At 40.8% G+C, this 20,032-nt stretch overlaps 1 protein-coding gene across 6 annotated transcripts in view; it reads right to left on the bottom strand.

Annotated features, from left to right (window-relative positions):
* Nucleotides 1–17,211, bottom strand: part of BTBD3 (BTB domain containing 3) — a 39,669-nt gene extending 22,458 nt beyond the window's left edge. The window contains exons 1-2 of one of the 6 annotated variants that reach the window (XM_059897635.1): nucleotides 17,058–17,144; nucleotides 1,088–1,185 (exon numbers count right to left, since the gene is read on the bottom strand). In XM_059897635.1, coding sequence (XP_059753618.1) covers nucleotides 1,088–1,175 — 88 coding nt within the window. In that variant the 5' untranslated portion in view covers nucleotides 1,176–1,185; nucleotides 17,058–17,144. Of the gene's footprint in view, nucleotides 1–1,087; nucleotides 1,186–9,575; nucleotides 9,654–16,761; nucleotides 16,946–17,057 lie in introns of those variants that run through there. The other 5 variants (XM_059897634.1, XM_059897638.1, XM_059897636.1 and 2 more) reach the window with 5 other exon arrangements.
* Between the last annotated feature and the right edge of the window lie 2,821 nt (nucleotides 17,212–20,032).

The raw sequence follows: 20,032 nt of genomic DNA, 5'->3' as shown, positions 1-20,032 counted from the left end.
CTCAACCATTTTTTTGCACATTAGGTAGACAGAATGGAGGACATGAGAAAATGACAATCTCTGACACAAAAAATTAACAGCAGTTGGGGCTTCCCTGGTGACACAAGTGGTTACAAATCCGCCGGCCAATGCAGGGCCATGTGGGTTTGAGCCCTGGTCCAGGAAGATCCTACATGCCGTGGAGCAACTTAGCCCGTGTGCCACAACTACTGAGCCTGCACGCCACAACTACTGAGCCCACGTGCCACAACTATTGAAGCCCGCATGCCTAGAGCCCGTGCTCCGCAACGAGAAGCCACTGCAATGAAAAGCCTGCACGCTGCAACAAAGAGTAGCCCCCGCTCTCTGCAACCAGAGAAAGCCCGTGCACAGCAACAAAGACCCAACGCAACCAAAAATAAACAAATTAATTAATTAATTTAAAAAAAAAACTTAAAAGAAAATAACAGCAGTCAAGGAGCTAATACAGCAGTGACTTTTCATTTAAAAATTGCTTTAAAAAAATTATTTATTTATTTTTGGCTGTGTTGGGTCTTTGTTGTTGCGTGCGGGCTTTCTCTAGTTGCGGCGAGTGGGGCCTCCTCTTCATTGCAGCGTGCAGGCTTCTCATTGAGGTAGCTTCTCTTGTTGCAGAGCATGGGCTCTAGGCGTGCAGGCTTCAGTAGTTGTGGCACATGGGCTCAGCAGTTGTGGTTCACAGGTTCTAGAGCACAGGCTCAGTAGTTGTGGCACAAGGGCTTAGTTGCTCCGCAGCATGTGGGATCTTCCCGGACCAGGGCTTGAACCTGTGTCCCCTGCATTGGCAGGTGGATTCTTAACCACTGCACCACCAGGGAAGCCCTAAAAATTGCCTTTTCTTAAAAAGCTGGTGTTCAAACACCTCCTCAGCTTCATTCTTGAAACAATTTTAGAGGCTGTGCACGTTAGGAGGATTGTGATCCTCCTAGTTACCTTACATTCAGTAATTATACATTATTATATAAAGACTGTAAAATCAAAATACTGGTTGATCTGACCTCAAGCATCTGATTTTCCTATAACCCAACCCAAACACCATTAGGTATTGACATCCCTAACAAACACCCACCTGGTTGAGCACAACACTGGCTGGTGATGACTTTGAGAATGTGTCGGGAGCTGTATGCTGGCCCAGAGTTCAGGATTGATTTTGGCATTTTGAGGAGTCTTTCACGGCAGTGACAGGAGAAAGCAGATAATAAAGTAATCCAGAATTTCAGGTAAGCATGGGCTGATCCCATAAGTCCCAAAGAAATACTTGTTGAATACTGTTAAATTAACTAGAAAATCTATTAATTCCTGTAAAGATATTCTACAGCATTTACTGAAATATGTGCTGAAATCCTTCAGGGGAGGTGTGGGGAGTCTGCAGAGAGACTGATAGGGAGTGCGGGTGACTGCCCTTCCCTTTCCAGCAGCCAGGCCAGCTTCTAGCTCCTACTCACCTCATCTCGTGAGGCTATAGGAGGGGTGAGGGAAGAAACCAGGAACAGGGAGGGAGCACTCTGGGATGCACCCCTGCCTGGGTGGGTGTCTTACATGGGGGTGGGGGGAAGCACTATGCAAAAGAGGAAGCAACAGCTAGAACAGCGGGTTTGGCATCTGAATCTGCACCTGGAGTGGGAGGTGCTTCTGGGTCCCTTCTCACATTTTTAATGTGGACAGTAAGATTATTTTAAGAAGAGAGGCCTGCTGAACCCTAGTTAAGAATTTTAGCATTTTCTAGACCTCCTAGGAATGTAGGTGATTCCCCAGTAAGCCCCCCAAAACACATCTAAGTGCAGTTTGACTATTACACTTGACTTTCCACTACACGTCCCATGAACAAAGGTATGAAAATAGGTGGCGGTCTAGATGTGAGCCCTGTCTTTCAAGAGACCTACAGTGCAATGCCTGAAGGCCAAACTCAGTCCCTCACTACACAGTACATGTGTTTGCTGGTGCTGGGTAGGCAAGATCACCACTTCCGAAAAACTGGATAATACAAGGTGGCAATTAAATAAAAAAAATCTTCACAATGAAAACAAATACTTACACAGGTCCTCAGCCCAGCTGTAGAACTAAAAAAAACAAGGTGTGTTTTCCAACTGGGCTATCCATTAACAACCTAAACTAAGGGATATTTTGCAATTCAGCAGCAGAAAGGCAGGTCAATGCTTTCCATTCAGTCTTGGCCAACACTACTGACTGTTTCGAGTTCACAATAAAATAAATTGTAGCAGTGGTAAGTCTTAAAGAATGAATCGTCACACTAACAAAGGACAAATACAGAGAGGGCAGAAAGCAGAAACAAGAAGAACTACAATCCCGCAGCCTGTGGAACACAAATCACATTCACAGAAAGATAGACAAGATGAAAAGGCAGAGAGCTATGTACCAGATGAAGGAACAAGATAAAACCCCAGAAAAACAACTAAACGAAGTAGAGATAGGCAACCTTCCAGAAAAAGAATTCAGAATAATGATAGTGAAGATGATCCAGAACCTTGGAAAAAGAATGGAGGCAAAGAATGAGAAGATGCAAGAAATGTTTAACAAAGGCCTAGAAGAATTAAAGAACAAACAGAGAGGAACAATACAATAACTGATGAAAAATACACTAGAAGGAATCAATAGCAGAATAACTGACACAGAAGAACAAAGAAGTGACCTGGAAGACAGAATGGTGGAATTCACTGCTGTGGAACAGAATAAAGAAAAAAGAATGAAAAAAAATGAAGACAGCCTAAGAGACCTCTGGGACAACATTAAATGCAACAACATTCGCATTATAGGAGTCCCAAAAGAAGAAGAGAGAGAGCAAGAACCCGGGAAAATATCTGAAGAGATTATACTCGAAAACTTCCCTAACACGGGAAAGGAAATAGCCACCCAGTCCAGGAACCGCAGAGAGTCCCATACAGGATAAACCCAAGGAGAAACATGCCGAGGCACACAGTAATCAAAATGGCAAAAATTAAAGACAAAGAAAAATTACTGAAAGCAGCAAGGGAAAAACAACAAATAACATACAAGGGAACTCCCACAAGGTTAACAGCTGATTTCTCAGGAGAAACTCTACAAGCCAGAAGGGAGTGGCAGGATATATTTAAAGTGATGAAAGGGAAGAACCTACAACCAAGATTACTCTACCTGGCATATATCTCATTCAGATTTGATGGAGAAATCAAAAGCTTTACAGACAAGCAAAAGCTAAGAGAATTCAGCACCACCAAACCAGCTCCACAACAAATGCTAAAGGAACTTCTCTAAGTGGGAAACACAAGAGAAGAAAAGGACCTACAAAAACAAACACAAAACAATTAAGAAAATGGTAAAGGAACATACATATCGATAATTACCTTAAACGTGAATGGATTAAATGCTCCAACCAAAAGACACAGGCTTGCTGAATGGATACAAAAACAAGACTCTTATACATGCTGTCTATAAGAGACCCACTTCAGACCTAGGAATACATACAGACTAAAAGTTAGGGGATGGAAAAAGATATTCCATGCAAATGGAAATCAAAAGAAAGCTGGAGTAGCTATACTCATATCAGATAAAATAGACTTTAAAATAAAGAATGTTACAAGAGACAAAGAAGGACACTACATAAGGATCAAGGGATCAATCCAAGAAGAAGATATAACAATTATAAATATATATGCACCCAACATAAGAGCACCTCAATACATAAGGCAACTGCTAACAGCTAAAAAAGAGGAAATCGACAGTAACACAATAATAATGGGGGACTTTAACACCTCACTTACACCAATGGACAGATCATCCAAACAGAAAATTAATAAGGAAACACAAGCTTTAAATGACACAACAGACCAGATAGATTTGATATTTATATGACATTCCATCCAAAAACAGCAGATTACACTTTCTTCTCAAGTGCGCACGGAACATTCTCCAGGATAGATCACATCTTGGGTCACAAATCAAGCCTCAGTAAATTTAAGAAAATTGAAATCATATCAAGCATCTTTTCTGACCACAATACTATGAGATTAGAAATGAATTAAAGGGAAAAGAATGTAAAAAACAAACACATGGAGGCTAAAACAATATGTTACTAAATAACCAAGAGATCGCTGAAGAAATCAAAGAGGATATCAAAAAATACCTAGAGGCAAATGACAATGAAAACACAATGATCCAAAACCTATGGGACGCAGCAAAAGCAGTTCTAAGAGGGAAGTTTATAGCAATACAATCTTACCTCAAGAAACAACAAACATCTCAAATAAACAATCTAACCTTACACCTCAAGGAACTAGAGAAAGAAGAACAAACAAAACCCTGTTAGCAGAAGAAAAGAAACCATAAAGATCAGAGCAGAAATAAAAACAAAGAAAACAATAGCAAAGATCAATAAAACTAAAAGCTGGTTCTTTGAGAAGATAAACAAAATTGATAAACCATTAGTCAGACTCATCAAGAAAATGAGGGAGAGGACTCAAATCAATAAAATTAGAAATGAAAAAGGAAAAGTTACAACAGACACTGCAGAAATACAAAGCATCCTAAGAAGACTACTACAAGCAACTCTATGCCAATAAAATGGAAAACCTAGAAGAAATGGACAAATTCTTAGAAAGGTATAACCTTCCAAGACAGCAGCAGGAATAAACAGAAAACATAAACAGACCAATCACAAGTACTGAAATTGAAACTGTGATTAAAAATCATCCAACAAACAAAAGTCCAGGACCAGATGGCTTCACAGATGAATTCTATCAAACAGTTAGAGAAGAGCTAACACCCATCCTTCTCAAACTCTTCCAAAAAGTTGCAGAGGAAGGAACACTCCCAAACTCATTCTATGAGGCCACCATTATCCTGATAACAAAACCAAAGATACTACAAAAAAAGAAAATTACAGACCAATATCACTCGTGAATATAGATGCAAAAATCCTCAACAAAATACTAGCAAACAGAATCCAACAACACATCAAAAGGATGATACACCATGACCAAGTGGGATTTATCCCAGGGATGCAAGGATTCTTCAATATATGCAAATCAATCAATGTGATACACCATAGTAACAAATTGAAGAAAAACCACATGAGCATCTCAATAGATGCAGAAAAAGCTTTTGACAAAATTCAACACCCATTTATGATAAAAACGCTCCAGAAAGTGGGCAAAGAGGGAACCTACCTCAACATAATAAAGGTCATATATGACAAACCCACAGCAAACATCATTCTCAATGGTGAAAAACTGAAAGCATTTTCTCTAAGATCAGGAACAAGACAAGGATGTCCACTCTCACCACTATTATTCAACATAGTTTTGGAAGTCTTAGCCATGATTATCAGAGAAAAAAAAGAAAGAAAAGGAATACAAATTGGAAAAGAAGAAATAAAACTGTCACTATTTACAGATGAATGATACTATACATAGAGAATCCTAAAGATGCCACCAGAAAACTACTAGAGATAATCAATGAATTTAGTAAAGTTGCAGGATACAAAATTAATGCACAGAAATCTCTTGCATTCCTATACACTAATGATCAAAAATCTGAAAGAGAAATTAAGGAAACAATCCCATTCACAATTGCAAGAAAAAGAATAAAATACCCAGGAATAAACCTACCTAGGGAGACAAAAGACCTGTATGCAGAAAACTATAAGACACCGATGAAAGAAATTAAAGATGATACAAATAGATGGAGAGATATACCATGTTCCTGGATTGGAAGAATCAATATTGTGAAAATGACTATACTACCCAAAGAAATCTACAGATTCAATGCAATTCCTTCAAATTACCAATGGCATTTTTTACAGAACTAGAAAAAAAAAATCTTAAAATTTGAATGGAGACACAAAGGACCTCGAAAAGCCAAAGCGGTATTCAGGTGAAAAAACGGAGCTAGAGGAATCAGACTCCCTGACTTCAGACTGTACTACAAAGCTACAGTAATCAAGACAATATGGTACTGGCACAAAAACAGAAATATAGATCAATGGAACAGGATAGAAAGCCCAGAGATAAACCCAAGCACCTATTGTCAACTAATCTATGACAAAGGAGGCAAGGATATACAATGGAGATAAGACAGTCTCTTCAATAAGTGGTGCTAGGAAAACTGGACAGCTACATGTAAAAGAATGAAATTAGAACATTCCCTAACACCATACACAAAAATAAACTCAAAATGGATTAGAGACCTAAATGTAAGACCGGACACTATAAAACTCTTAGAGGAAAACATAGGAAGAACACTCTTTGACATAAATCACAGCAAGATCTTTTTTGATCCACCTCCTAGAGTAATGGAAATAAAAACAAAAATAAACAAATGGGACCTAATGAAACTTCAAAGCTTTTGCACAGCAAAGGAAATTACAAACAAGACGAAAAGACAACCCTCAGAATGGGAGAAAATATTTGCAAATGAATCAACGGACAAAGGATTAATCTCCAAAATATTTAAACAGCTCATGCAGCTCAATATTACAAAAACAAACAACCCAATCCAAAAATGGGCAGAAGACCTAAATAGACATCTCTCCAAAGAAGACATACAGATGGTCAAGAAGCAGATGAAAAGCTGCTCAATATCACTAACTGTTAGAGAAATGCAAATCAAAACTACAATGAGGTATCACCTCACACCTGTTAGAATGGGCATCAGAAAATATACAAACAACAAATGCTGGAGAGGGTGTGGAGAAAAGGGAACCCTCTTGCACTGTTGGTGGGAATGTAAATTGATACAGCCACTATGGAGAACAGTATGGCAGTTCCTTAAAAAACTAAAAATAGAACTACCATACGACCCAGCAATCCCACTACTGGGCATATACCCAGAGAAAACCATAATTCAAAACGACACATGCACCCCAATGTTCATTGCAGCACTATTTACGATAGCCAGGACACGGAAGCAACCTAAATGCCCATTGACAGATGAATGGATAAAGAAGTTATGGTACATATATACAATGGACTATTACTCAGCCTTAAAAAGGAATGAAATTGGGTCATTTGTAGAGATGTAGATGGATCTAGAGACTGTCATACAGAGTGAAGTAAGTCAGAAAGAGAAAAACAAATATCGTATATTAATGCATATATGTGGAACCTAGAAAAATGGTACAGATGAACTGGTTTGCAGGGCAGAAATTGAGACACAGATGTAGAGAACAAACGTATGGGCACCAATGGGGGAAAGTGGCGGGGGAGTAGGGCGGTGGTGTGATGAATTGGGAGATTGGGATGGACATATCTACACTAATATGTATAAAATGGATAACTAATGGGAACCTGCTGTATAAAAAAATAAAACAAAACAAAAACAAAGCACAAATACAATGATCCCATCTTCAAAGAGAAGGCAAATTCATCAGGTGATACATTCAGAATGTGGTGCTTGTGAAATTTTATTTATAATATGTATGGCAACTGAGGCTAAAATGTTTACACTCTCTGAATATGGGGACCTCCCCTGCTCATATACTATTAGAGAAAAATTAAGTAGATTTTTAAAAAACTAAGTAAGTAGATCGTTTTTGAGGAAAAAAATTAGAAATTGAAGAAAATGTTCACATTTTTGTGTTCAGGTTACTGGCACTGGGTTTACACATTTCTAGAGATACATCGTCGTTTTGGTTTATTGTCTATTCTTTGGCTGCCTACACAATCTCTAAAATAATCATCTTTTTCTGGCACATGACTCACCTTATTTGCACAGTAATTGCCACAGTAAAAAGCATACAAATATTTCTTGCTCTATCAAAAGAGGAGAGGGAGCCTGATGTTTCTGAGATATTCTCAGATTTAAAGGACATAAAAGGAGACTCTAGAAACTCTGTAAGCAAAACCATGGCTCTGATGGTCGCTGCAGGGATGGCCACAACGCATGCTTGTCCGGGGAACTGAAGCTAAAAGTCTGAGAGCTTTTGACTTTGTGGATTTAATATTATGTCCAACTACGTGCTTCTCTGTGCCTCTGAAGGATTTCAAAATCACCTTATAAAAGAACTTATTTCAGCTAGAACCTCAGAGGAAAAAGGACTTAAAGGAGACTGAGAGATGGGGAGATGTCCTGAACAACAAGAAAGCACAAAAGGGGCTTCCCTGGTGGCGCAGTGGTTGAGAATCTGCCTGCTAATGCAGGGGACATGGGTTCGAGCCCTGGTATGGGAAGATCCCACATGCCGTGGAGCAACTAGGCCCGTGAGCCACAACTACTGAGCCTGCGCGTCTGGAGCCTGTGCTCCGCAACAAGAGAGGCCACGATAGTGAGAGGCCCGCACACCGCGATGCAGAGTGGCCCCCACTTGCCGCAACTAGAGAAAGCCCTAGCACAGAAACGAAGACCCAACATAGCAATCAATCAATCAATCAATAAAAATAAATAAATTAAAAAAAAAAAAGAAAACACAAAAGGAGAAAACAAGTGGTTGCATTCCACTTTAACAGATGGGTTAAAGAATAAACAAAGGAAGAGCACATCACTGATATTTACCAGGGAGCTCAGGCTCCCTGTATTTTGAAATGTTCCCAAGGTGAAGCCACTGCCCACCGTTGCTTAAAAAAACTGAAATCCAAAGAGAGCAGGTTCTAGAATTCAATTCACATCATTCAGATGTGAATCGAGTCAGTTGGCTAAGGCTTTCTAACAGTTAAGTGACCTGTTCCTACACACTGGCACAGTTTAGCACTTTACAGACAGTATCCTATTTAAACCTCATAACCACTCTCTGTATTATTATATCCATACATGTTCTTCAACTTCCCTGTTGCTGATGGGATGCTAAATCACCAATGCTGGATCCACAGACGCCAAAGGACTACACTGCTTTACGAGAAATTCATTGGAAAAAAAATGGAGAAGGCAGACTATGTTCATTTATTCAAAAAACATTTACTGACCATCTTCTATGTACCACACACTTGGGACACATTAATGAACAGACATAAAATACCTGGCCACATGGAACATAAGATACCTGGCCACATGGAACTTACTGTCTAGCAGGGACGGGAAAAGAGAATTCACCAAAAATAAACAATAAATAAATAAGTCATACGGTAATTTAGAAGGTAGGAGATGCTATGGTGAAGAGAAAACGTAAAGCATTCCAAGAGGGATACCAGGCACAGTTTGCAACTGTAAACAGCGTAGACGTCACTGACAAAGTGGTGGCTTAGTGAAGACCTGAAGGCAGTGAGGGAGCTGGCCATGAATGCATCTGGGGAGAAAATACTACAGGCAGAAGGAAAACCCAGCACAAAGACCTAAAAGTGGGAATGTGCCTGGAGGGTTCCAGGATCAGCAAGGAGGTAAGGATGGCTGGAATGGAGAGCATTCCATTCCAGGGAGAGGAGTGGGGAGGAGGTCAGAGGTCTTGGTAACCAGAAGGTGTCGGGCTTTGTGAATCATTATGAGGAATCTTGACTTTTACTCAGAGTGACATGGAGAGCCAGAGGAGGGTTTTAAGCATATGCAACCTATGCTTTAAAAAGATCACTCCGGTGGTTATGTCGATAACATATTAAAGGAAGGTAGGGAAGAAGAAAGGAGAGGTCACTGCATACCATCCAGGCAACAGGTGCTGGAGACTTGGGAGGAAGGTGCTTGCAGTAGACTTGAGAAAAGGGGTTGAACTCCTGGATTTATTTGGAAGACAGGATTCTGGATACATCTGGAAGATAGAGCAGCAGGATCTGCTAACAGCCTGGATGTAAAGTGGGAGAGAAAGAGAAGAGTCAGGATGATTCCAAGGTTTCTGGCTTGAATAACCCGAAAAATGGAGCTGCCCCAACACCAAAATAGAGCAGGCTACAGGGAGAGCAGGTTTGCAGAGGAAGATCAGAAATTCCATTTTAGTCCTTAAAATGGAAGTATCTTTTATGTATTCAACTGAAGAAGTCAAAAAAGTAGTTGGATATATGCATCAGGAGTTTAAGAGAGCCACTTCAACTGGAAATATACATCGGGAGTCTTAAGGAGCTACATGGTACTTTATTAAAATCTTACAATTGTTTGTGACAAGAGTCCCACAAGAACTGAGCCCTGAAGTATTCCAAATTAACAGGCTGATGTGAAAACAAACAAACAAAAACCACACACATTTAAAAAAAAATTAATGAAATTCAGTGGTACAGAAGGAAAAGCAGGAGACTGTGGTGTCCTCAAAATCGAAGAAAGTCAAATCTAAAGAGAGAATGACCAATTATATCAAGTGCTGCCCAGAGTAAAGATGAGAACTGATTGTTGGATTCTGCAATTTACAATATTTTCTTTTGAAAAAGCCCTGGAGACTGTATCCCACACAGCCCCCACCACAGAAGACATGAATATGCACTGAATGTGATGTTATCTTTTAATTTCGTCACGAACTGAATTCATTTTTCTAAAGAATTATTCAAAAGGAAGGATTTACTCCAGTTTAATATTTGGGACTCAAGTCAGTAGATCTGTTAAGATATACCAGTGATAAACCGTAGCTGCTAACATTAATCTGCTAATTCCTATTAGCAGATTACTGCTAATTGAATTCCATTCAATTCCTATCCCTTAAAAAATAATAATAAAAATACCTCTAAATAAATTGGAAATAAAAGGATAGATTTCCTCTGTCCTGATGAGGAATTATGATAAAACAAAAACCAATATTGTACTACTGTTTTTCCTATTAAAGAACAAAAGTTTGCACATTACTGCCATTACTATTTGATAATGTTCCAGATGTATTTTGTAATGTTCCAGAATGCTAACAGTAGTGTAGCCTGCCGTAAAACCAAAATAAAAGGTATAATTATTAGAAAGAAGTAGACACAAGTGTCATTATGTAAGTAGGAAACCCAAGAAAATAAACTGCAAAGCTCTTAGAATAAGAGCCAGCTATAAAATAAAATTACAAAAATCAACAACCATCTTATACCAGCAATAGCAATTTGAAGAACCCATCACAACAGCAACAAAACCATAAATACCTAAGAAGAACCCTAACAATAAATATTAGGACTTATATAAATAGTAAACAAACAAACAAAACACCTCTGCTAAGAGACAGAAGGTCTGCATAACTTTTCACATCCCTTCAGAGAAACACTGACTACTTTACATGTACATGACAGTCCTTGCCAAGGAACCAAAACAACTGGATATATCTCAGTTCTAAGGATTCATCTGCAGAGCATTCCAGGTTAAGATGGCACGTTTAACAAAACATTCAAGCACATCCTCTCTCTAAACTCCACAAAAATGGCAGTAAAGAGTTCTTTCCAGAAGACAAAGATGCAAGGACTTAAACAACGGTAGTGGATATTACAACAAAATCATGAAAGCGGAAAGCAGATGGACAAGTAGCAACCCAGCAGCCCTAAGAGTGAAATGCTCCACCACCAGTGAGGAAAGCTGAGAAGCACTCCAGTTTGCTTCAAAACTGGAGAAAGGGTAGCAGGCTAAAATAAGGTTAGCAGCCTTACTTCCCGGATGCCCTTCCCACCTCCTGGCTGTGGAGCTCTGGCCCACAGTCCCTGAGCCCAGCAAGACTGGAGACTGATTCTTGGGGGAGTAGATAAAACAGGTAAGTATTTGGACTGTGAGAGCACCAGAACCTTCCCCAAAGTGAAGAGATGCTAAGACTCCAGCCAGATGTCTCCTGAACACTGGCAGGAGTGTTCCTTTCTTTCCTCATCGCAGGGTGCTGCCTGATGACCACCCCCTGACCAGTCCAACAGGAAAAGACCTTATATGCGGTCCCAGTGAAAAACTCAAAAGAAACCAGTTACAGTCAAAAGACTGCCACTGAGGAGCCTAAGGGGATGGGTGGAGGGCGGTGAGAGATAGGGGACCACTTATTTTACAATAAGTATTTTAGTATTCTTAGATTTAAATTATGTGCATGTATTAGTATATAGATAGTAATATAATTTTTATTTGAAAGGATAGATGACTATAATTATGATTTCTAAAAGAACACTGTGACTTCCTCTAGCAGATACTTCTATATATTCTAAATGTACATTTAAAAAGATATAACACTGATTAAGATAAGAGATCAATGATAGATGAGTAAGACCTAAAACAGAATCAGACCCAAAAGCTAGTCAAGATCTTAAAATATAATAAAGGGAAGACCACAACCCAATGAGGAAAGGATTGACTGTTTAACAGATGGTGCTGGTAGACTAGATGGGCTGGCTCAGGAGGAGGAGGTGCTGTAAAACAATTCACATCCATGTGCTAATATAGAACTAAGTGTACAAATCTAATATATTTCCAAAATTTTTGTTTCATTTACCTCACCTCTGTTTATATTTTCAAACGTAAATATTTACAAGGAAAAGTCATAATGGACAAGATGAAGAGAGCTGACTACATAAAAGTAAAAATATCCTGTTGTTTGGAAAACACCATAAAGTAAATTAAAAGACAAATAATGAGCTGAGAAAAAAAAAAAATTACAAATATGATAAAGGCACAATGCTCTTTATATTAAGAGCATATTTATATTATACGCTCTTTATATTAAGAGCATATGTTATATAATATATATAGGATACTTAATTATACATATATTATCTCTTTATATTAAAAGATACTTTAAATCATTTTTCTAAATCATCATTTAACAATAAAATGGACAAAGTACCTGGACAACTCTCAGAGGCAAAATGAACAAATAAAAAGCAAGTTACTAATTTCACTAGTTACCAAAAAAATATGAATTAAAACAAGACCACATTTTTATAGAAGATTAGGAAAGATTAAACACTGGAGTGCTGACACTATGGAAAGACTGTTCAGCGTGTAAGGGAATCGACATGTTCTGGCATAAGCAATTTGGCAACAGGCCTCAAGAGTCATAAAAGAGTTCACCTCTGCCCCAGGAATTCTGCTATAAATCTAGCCTGAGCAAGTCAGAGACAGTGAGACTTTCAGACAAGGGCATTTACCCCAGCTCTGCCTGTGTGTCTGCTATTACTTTCTGAGCCTACATCCTTTGCCAGACTCTGCTGAAGACCTTCCTCTATTTGGTTCATTCCATCGCTCCAAAACTCTATGTTGCCGGCACAATTATTACCCCCATTCTATGGATAAAGGAAGCACAATCAAATAATTAGGTAATTAAGGTCACTTAGATCGGAAGTGGCCAAGCGAGGCTTTGCAACCAGAATTTAATATGATACTTCCAAACACTGAAAATGGAAATATGTCAAAAAAGAGAAAACTTAGAAACAATAAATGCTGGAGAGGGTGTGCAGGAAAGGGAACTCTCTTGCACTGTTGGTGGGAATGTAAATTGATACAGCCACTATGGAGAACAGTATGGAGGTTCCTTAAAAAACTACAAATAGAACTACCATACGATCCAGCAATCCCACTACTGGGCATATACCCTGAGAAAACCATAGTTCAAAAAGAGTCATGTACCAAAATGTTCATTGCAGCTCTATTTACAATAGCCAGGACATGGAAGCAACCTAGATGTCCATCGACAGATGAATGGATAAAGAAGATGTGGCACATATATACAATGGAATATTACTCAGCCATAAAAAGAAATGAAATGGAGGTATTTGTAATGAGGTGGATGGAGTTAGAGTCTGTCATACAGAGTGAAGTAAGTCAGAAAGAGAAAAACAAATACAGTATGCTAACACATATATACGGAGTCTAAGGAAAAAAAAAAAAAAGGCCATGAAGAACCTAGTGGCAAGACGGGAATAAAGACACAGACCTACTAGAGAATGGACTTGAGGATATGGGGAGGGGGTGGGGTGAGATGTGACAGGGTGAGAGAGTGTCATGGACATATATACACTACCAAATGTAAAATAGATAGCTAGTGGGAAGCAGCCGCATAGCACAGGGAGATCAGCTCTGTGCTTTGTGACCACCTAGAGGGGTGGGATGGGGAGGGTGGGAGGGAGGGAGATGCAAGAGGGAAGAGATATGGGAACATATTGTATATGTATAACTGATTAACTTTGTTATAAAGCAGAAGCTAACATACCATTGTAAGGCAATTATACTTCAATAAAGATGTTTAAAAAAAAATAAAAAAGAGAAAACTAGCTAAATAAACTTTGGCATACCCATCATTAAAAATCTTATTTTCAAAGAAGATTTAAGGGCATAGGAAATGTGATATATTAAGCGAAAGGGCAGTATTTAAAACTACGAATGAAATTAAAGTGCCAATTTTGCTTAAAAGTATATATACGCAGACAAATAAAATGGGACAAATGGAAGCATATCATCCCATGAACAGCTGATTATTTCTGGACGTACCTGTGATTTTTATTTTTTTAACTTTTTTTGGTAATTCCCAAAATGTCTACAACAAGGACAATGGCTTTTCATTTTAAAATGTTTAAAAACCATAGAAAGAATAGAAATTCTCAACTGTAGATGCTTAGAAGGCCTCAGTTTTTAAACATGGAATGAAAAGATTAGGTGAGCAGTTACTGCCTTAGCTGCACAGCATTACTGTTGAACTGCAAGGTCCATCAAATGAGAGGATTTTCCACTATTATTGTCTTCTCAGAGTGAAATGGGGAAAATTAGCCTTACGGAATCTGCTTGATAACCAGAAAGTTAACTAGCACATAACACAAGAGTAGAGAAAACCTCTGCAATCCCCAATAGATGCTGGGAGTCACTATACTACCATAAGCATTTTGAATTGACTGATCGAATTCTGATTATTATTTACACACTAAAGTTTGAAAGGTTTCATAAAAACAAAAAGCCTGAAGACACGTAAATATGTCTGTACTATTTTGTGTGGAACAGTTTTAAGAGTTCCTTTCAAGGTAAACTGGAATTAGTTGGCTGCGGAATATCTGTTTTGAACATAAAAGAATGAACATTTTAAAAACTTATCTTTGTTTGGATGTGTGTGTGTTGGGGAAGGGAAGGAGTGGGTGAATCTGTAGACAAACTGTGCCTTTCCTTTGTTATTTTAAAGTATAACGTTACAAGTGGTTTAACTTTTTGCAAAGAATCATGGCAAAGCACTTTCTAGGAACGAAACAATTTACAAACAGACAATGACATTTTTGGGCCACAAATTAGCAAAGGTTTTTGCATGGATATAGGATTATATTTCACTTTTAAAATTTCTTAAATATGTCTTCGGAGTTTAGAAAAATGATGCATATACTTCGTAGATTTGTGTGCCCCAAAGAAAAACTATTTTTTAAAAAAAGTTGCTTCCACCTCTTTTGGAACTTTGTTACACAAGTTCTTAGTGCAAAGACTGGTAAAGGTAGAACAGCACAGCTGCTAGCATTATCACTCCATACAACAGCATTAATAAATAATTACTGAAATTACTTAGAAAGAAAAAGTGGAATTGCGTGAACTCACCCTTACCTGAGCTGAAGCCAAGTACTGAAAAGGGTCATTCAAAATCTTTAGAAAAGGAAGAGTCCTATTCAGAAAACCAAAGGTAGACCCGCCCACTTCCCCTGGATGACCCGTTGCTATGGTAACCTGCAGTCACCCCTTAGAGTCGGTACATGCTGGGGGAGGGGATCCTCCCAGAGGCTGGGGGATGGTTAAGAGGGGAAACGGGGGAGGGAGGCTGAGAGAGGGTTAAAAGAAGACGAAACCCCTTGGGTGCGGCAGGGGTCAGGAAGGTGGGCTTACTACTAGGAAATTCAACACGCCCAAAAGAAATTCAAAACACCAGTTAGAACAATGTCTGGACGCTGGAGTCGTATTATATAGTTCAGCTAAAGTTTGAACCATTAGAGACGCTTCCCTCCCTCCCTCCCCGGCGGGAACAAACCACTCTTTGTGAGTTCCTGTCTATGGAAAACGAAGCCAGAGTTTCGTCTCATCAGTTACAAACTGAATGCTACTTCGCAAAACTAAAATCTTGACTTTCTTAAATTAAACCTATGCTTCCCAAACTCTGCTGCACTATTGGAATCACCGAGGGAACTTTATAAACTACACACCGTGTTTTAATTGGTCTGGGGTGCAATTTTGAGCAGAGTCTTAAAACTCTCCAGTGATCCTTTTATGCAGCCAGTTTTGGGAACTACAGTACTCCAAGATGTGGCGAGGTGGCGGAGAGTATTTAAACCAAAGGGTAAGAAAAAAAGAGAAAGAAAGAAAGGAAAAAAGAAAGCACAGTTATCTCCCTTTGTCTTTTTACAGCTAATAATAGAAATTAGCTGGCTTTCTCCAAGCACACACAGGACAACAGGTTTCTTGATAAATAGGAGTCCCCGGTATGCCCTAACAATACTTTCTTTGAGGTTAAAAAAAAAAAAAAAAAAACGGGCAATATAAGCCCTTTCTTCCCAAGAGAGCAAATATCCTTCTTACCGAAACACCAAACTTACATATCTATTTTAAGAGCGAATTGGCAGTGAATACAGTTCAGAACTTGGAGGACGAGCTCCAGGACCAGAAGGAAACTGAACCCGCAGAAGCCCACCAGCATTCGCTGGCGTCCTGCGACCACCAGGGCTGGACGAAGGCTGGGGTGTCGGTCCCCGGAGCCCCCAGCACGGGCCCCGCCCCCGGACCCCGCAGGCTGCGCCCCAGTAAAGTTGCTCCGGGGAACTTTGCTCCCGTTTCCAACCCGCGCTTCCCCGGGCGAGGGGCGCGGCCCCGCCACCTGCTCGACGCCGAGGCTGCTCGGCCGCGCCCCCTCCCTGGACCTCGGCCACCTCCGGGGGTCGCGCACTCAGCGAGCGCTCGTACTGCCGGCAGGAGCCCCCAGGGGGTTCGCCTCGCCCCTCCCCGGCGTACTCAGCTGCAGCTGGCCCTGCCCTCGGGCCCGGACGCCAGGACCTCCGCGCGGGGCCAGCACCGTCCCGCCTGGAGCTCCTCCGGAAGCCCGCCCGCGCGGCCAGCGCCTCTCGAGCCGGGACAGGCTATCCGGGCGCCCCCACAGCCCCTGTCCCGACGCCGGCCGGCAGCCCCGTCCCTGCCCAGCCAAGCTCTGCCCCTCCGGCCCGCTGCCGGGAGCGCGCCCCTGGACCGGCGGTCCGACGCTGCGCACGCGCGGAGGCGCCCGCCCGCTCGCTCACGGCCCCCTCACTCACCGCTCGCTGTCCTTGTCGCCTCAGGCAGCGCCCGCCGTCCGCTCTGCTTACTGCTCGCTGCCCCGGCCCGGTGCCCGCTCCTCAGGCCCCGGCCCGGGCACTCGGGGAACCAGCGCCCGGCGGGCTCGGCGGGTACCCGCACGCAGGGCACGCTCCGCGGGGCCGCGCACGCGCGCACCCGAGCGACGGGAGGGGCGGGGCCGAGCGGGCTGAGCGCCCGGAGGCGCCCCTGGATACCGGGCATGCGTAGTGCCTGTCCCTTCCTAGGGTCCGGTGGAGGGGTGGGCTGTGACCCTGGACCTGTGAAACGTAGGGCAGTGGAAGAGGACCAAAAGTCACCCTTCGCTGAGAAGCAAGTTCGCCCTTGTCCCACAAGTTGCAGTTTTCTTCTCTGTATCATTCGTCAATTAAGGTGTTAAATATTTATTGAGCACCTACTTTGGCAGAGCCTTTGTGCAGAACACAGGGCATCCTCAGGTAATGGTGAACCGATTGCATTTGGCTTTGGGATTCCTTTTCGGGCACTGATTCCAGCCCTCTCTTTGAACAGATGAGAAAAGTGCATAAATAGAGATCATCCAGTACCTGAAACTGCAAACCTTAACTACACTCTTAAGCAATTTGGGGAAGGAGAGTTGCCTCTGGCTGGGGTGATGAGAAAACTTTTGAGAAGCCTGGAAGGGTAAGAGATGGAGTCAGAAGATAAGCTCACCTGGGAGAAAGGTCAATGCAAAGGCAGAAACTGAAAAAAAAAAAAAAAAATCAAGTAATATATGAGCTCATGAACCTTCTTGGGGACAAGTTTAATCTGAATGTGTTTTTCATAGTGAAGGGCAAAAACGGTGGCAGGAAGGGTACTTGAAGCTCGTCTGGAAAAGATTTTTGATGCTTCACTTCAAATTTTCAGCTTTTTTTAGTGGATAACTGATAAATACTAAAGGTGTGAGGGAGAAGGGTCTGGTGTTTCTGGCGGTCTGATTAGATGCAGAATTTTGGAATATAAGGTGAAGACTAGCAGTGAAATGCTGTAGAAGTAGAAGGGTCCTGAATTCAAGTGTTGGCATCAGAAACAGAATACATGGAAACGTTTTCAGAGATTGTGAGATTGTGAAGGACAGGATTCCCTAGTTTTTGTCACTGCCTGTTTGGGTGTAAAGAGTTGTTTCTCATGAGAGACACCTACTTCATTAGATTAGATCATCATCTTTGGTAGATATTTATTAGTGGATAAATTAGACCTTTAAAATGTACAGCTACAATCACTAAATGCTTCTTTTAACATGAGTTTTGTCCTGGGAGAATATATTTCTACTTAATTAAAAAAACATTAATTTGAGAGACAGTATATGTAGTGAAAAATATATGGACTTTGGAAAACAAAAACCCCTTTTATAAAGTCCAGATGCTCCGAAACAAACTGTCTGATGTCATGCAAGTTACTCAATATCTGTGAGCCTTACTGTGTTCATCTGTAATGTCAGGGAGGAAGAAATTTTCCTCTTCCCTTTAGGTTCTTCTGGCTGGTGTAAGAATTCAATTGAGACAGAGTAACAGAAGAAAATCAAACAACAGTTTAATAACATATGTACATGGCAGAGAGCCAGGAAAACTGAGTAACTCACCAAAATGACTGACACCCTTACCTTAAATATCATCTTCAGTTTAAAGGCAAAAGAAGATGTTGTGGGTCGTGGTTTGGGACTTGAAAGGGGAAGAAGGCAATTCATATAAATGTTTGGTAAATAACTGTTTGCTGGATCAGGCAGAGACAATGGGACACAGAGTGGACTTTGATCTCTAGGCCCTATTCCCCTACCATCCCTAGCCCATATTTTTTGCAGGTGTCTCTGGTGATAGCTCTATTCCTGGAATAGGCCCTATATCTAAAATTTTTAGGCAATTAGGGGGAAGGTCAAAGGTTCTTCCTGAGTCTTTTGGGCCTTGATTGTTTTCAGTTCGGAAAAAAAATCTGCATACCAAAGAGACATTTTGGGGTGGCAAGTTTTGTTCCCCTACAGTAGCATGGAATCATAATATTTACCTTGTATGATGGTTAATTTTATGTGTCAGTTTGGCCAGGCCACAGTACTCAGATATTTGGTCAAATATAGTCTAGATGTTTATGCGAAGGTATTTTTTTTTCAGGTGAGATTAATATTTAAGTCAGTGGACTTTGAGTGAAGCAGATTGCCTTCCATAATGTGCGTGGGCCTTATCCAATCATTTGAAGGCCCAAATAGAAAAAGACTGACCTCCCCTGAAAAAAAAAACAGGAATTCTGCCAACATACTGCCTCTGGACTTGAACTGCAACTCTTCCCTGGGCCTCCAGCCTGCTGGCTCACCCTGCAGATTATGGACGTCCCAGCCTCCACAATCATGTGAGTCAATTCCTTAATTACATCTCTCTCTCCCTCTCTCCCTCTCTCTCTCGCTCTCTCTCTCTCTCCCTCTCTCTCTCTCTCTCTCTCTCTCCCTCTCCCTCTCCCTCTCCCTCTCCCTTTCCCTCTCCCTCTCCCTCTCCCTCTCCCTCTCTCTCTCTCTCTCAAGAACCCTGACTAATATACCTTGCGAGGTTACGAACATTACATGAGTTAATTATCATCTGAATCTGAAAAATGGGTATTGTAATCTTTAACTTATAAGGTTATGACAAATCAAATAAAAATGGGTAAAGCACCCAGCACATGCTAGGGTCTGGATAAATGGCAACTGCTATTACTTGTGAATGAATACCAGAGGCAAAAACCAAAAGAGGAGAGCGTGTAGGAGGTAACAAAATTTTGGTCTCCCTAGCTATGATATACCAAAAAGGTGATACATATGAATATTTTAATTATTTTCAAATAAATGCCTAATGAGCCATTAACTAAAGATAGACTCTAGCTGTACTCTTAAAACACCAGACATGCAAAGCAGTGACATGATTTCACGTCTGAACATTTTATTTCAATTTAAGTGCCAATACAATTAACT

The sequence above is a fragment of the Balaenoptera ricei genome, chromosome 15 (assembly GCF_028023285.1).
Source record: "Balaenoptera ricei isolate mBalRic1 chromosome 15, mBalRic1.hap2, whole genome shotgun sequence".
Lineage (NCBI taxonomy): Eukaryota > Metazoa > Chordata > Mammalia > Artiodactyla > Balaenopteridae > Balaenoptera > Balaenoptera ricei.
This window is presented reverse-complemented; position numbering and strand designations above follow the sequence as displayed.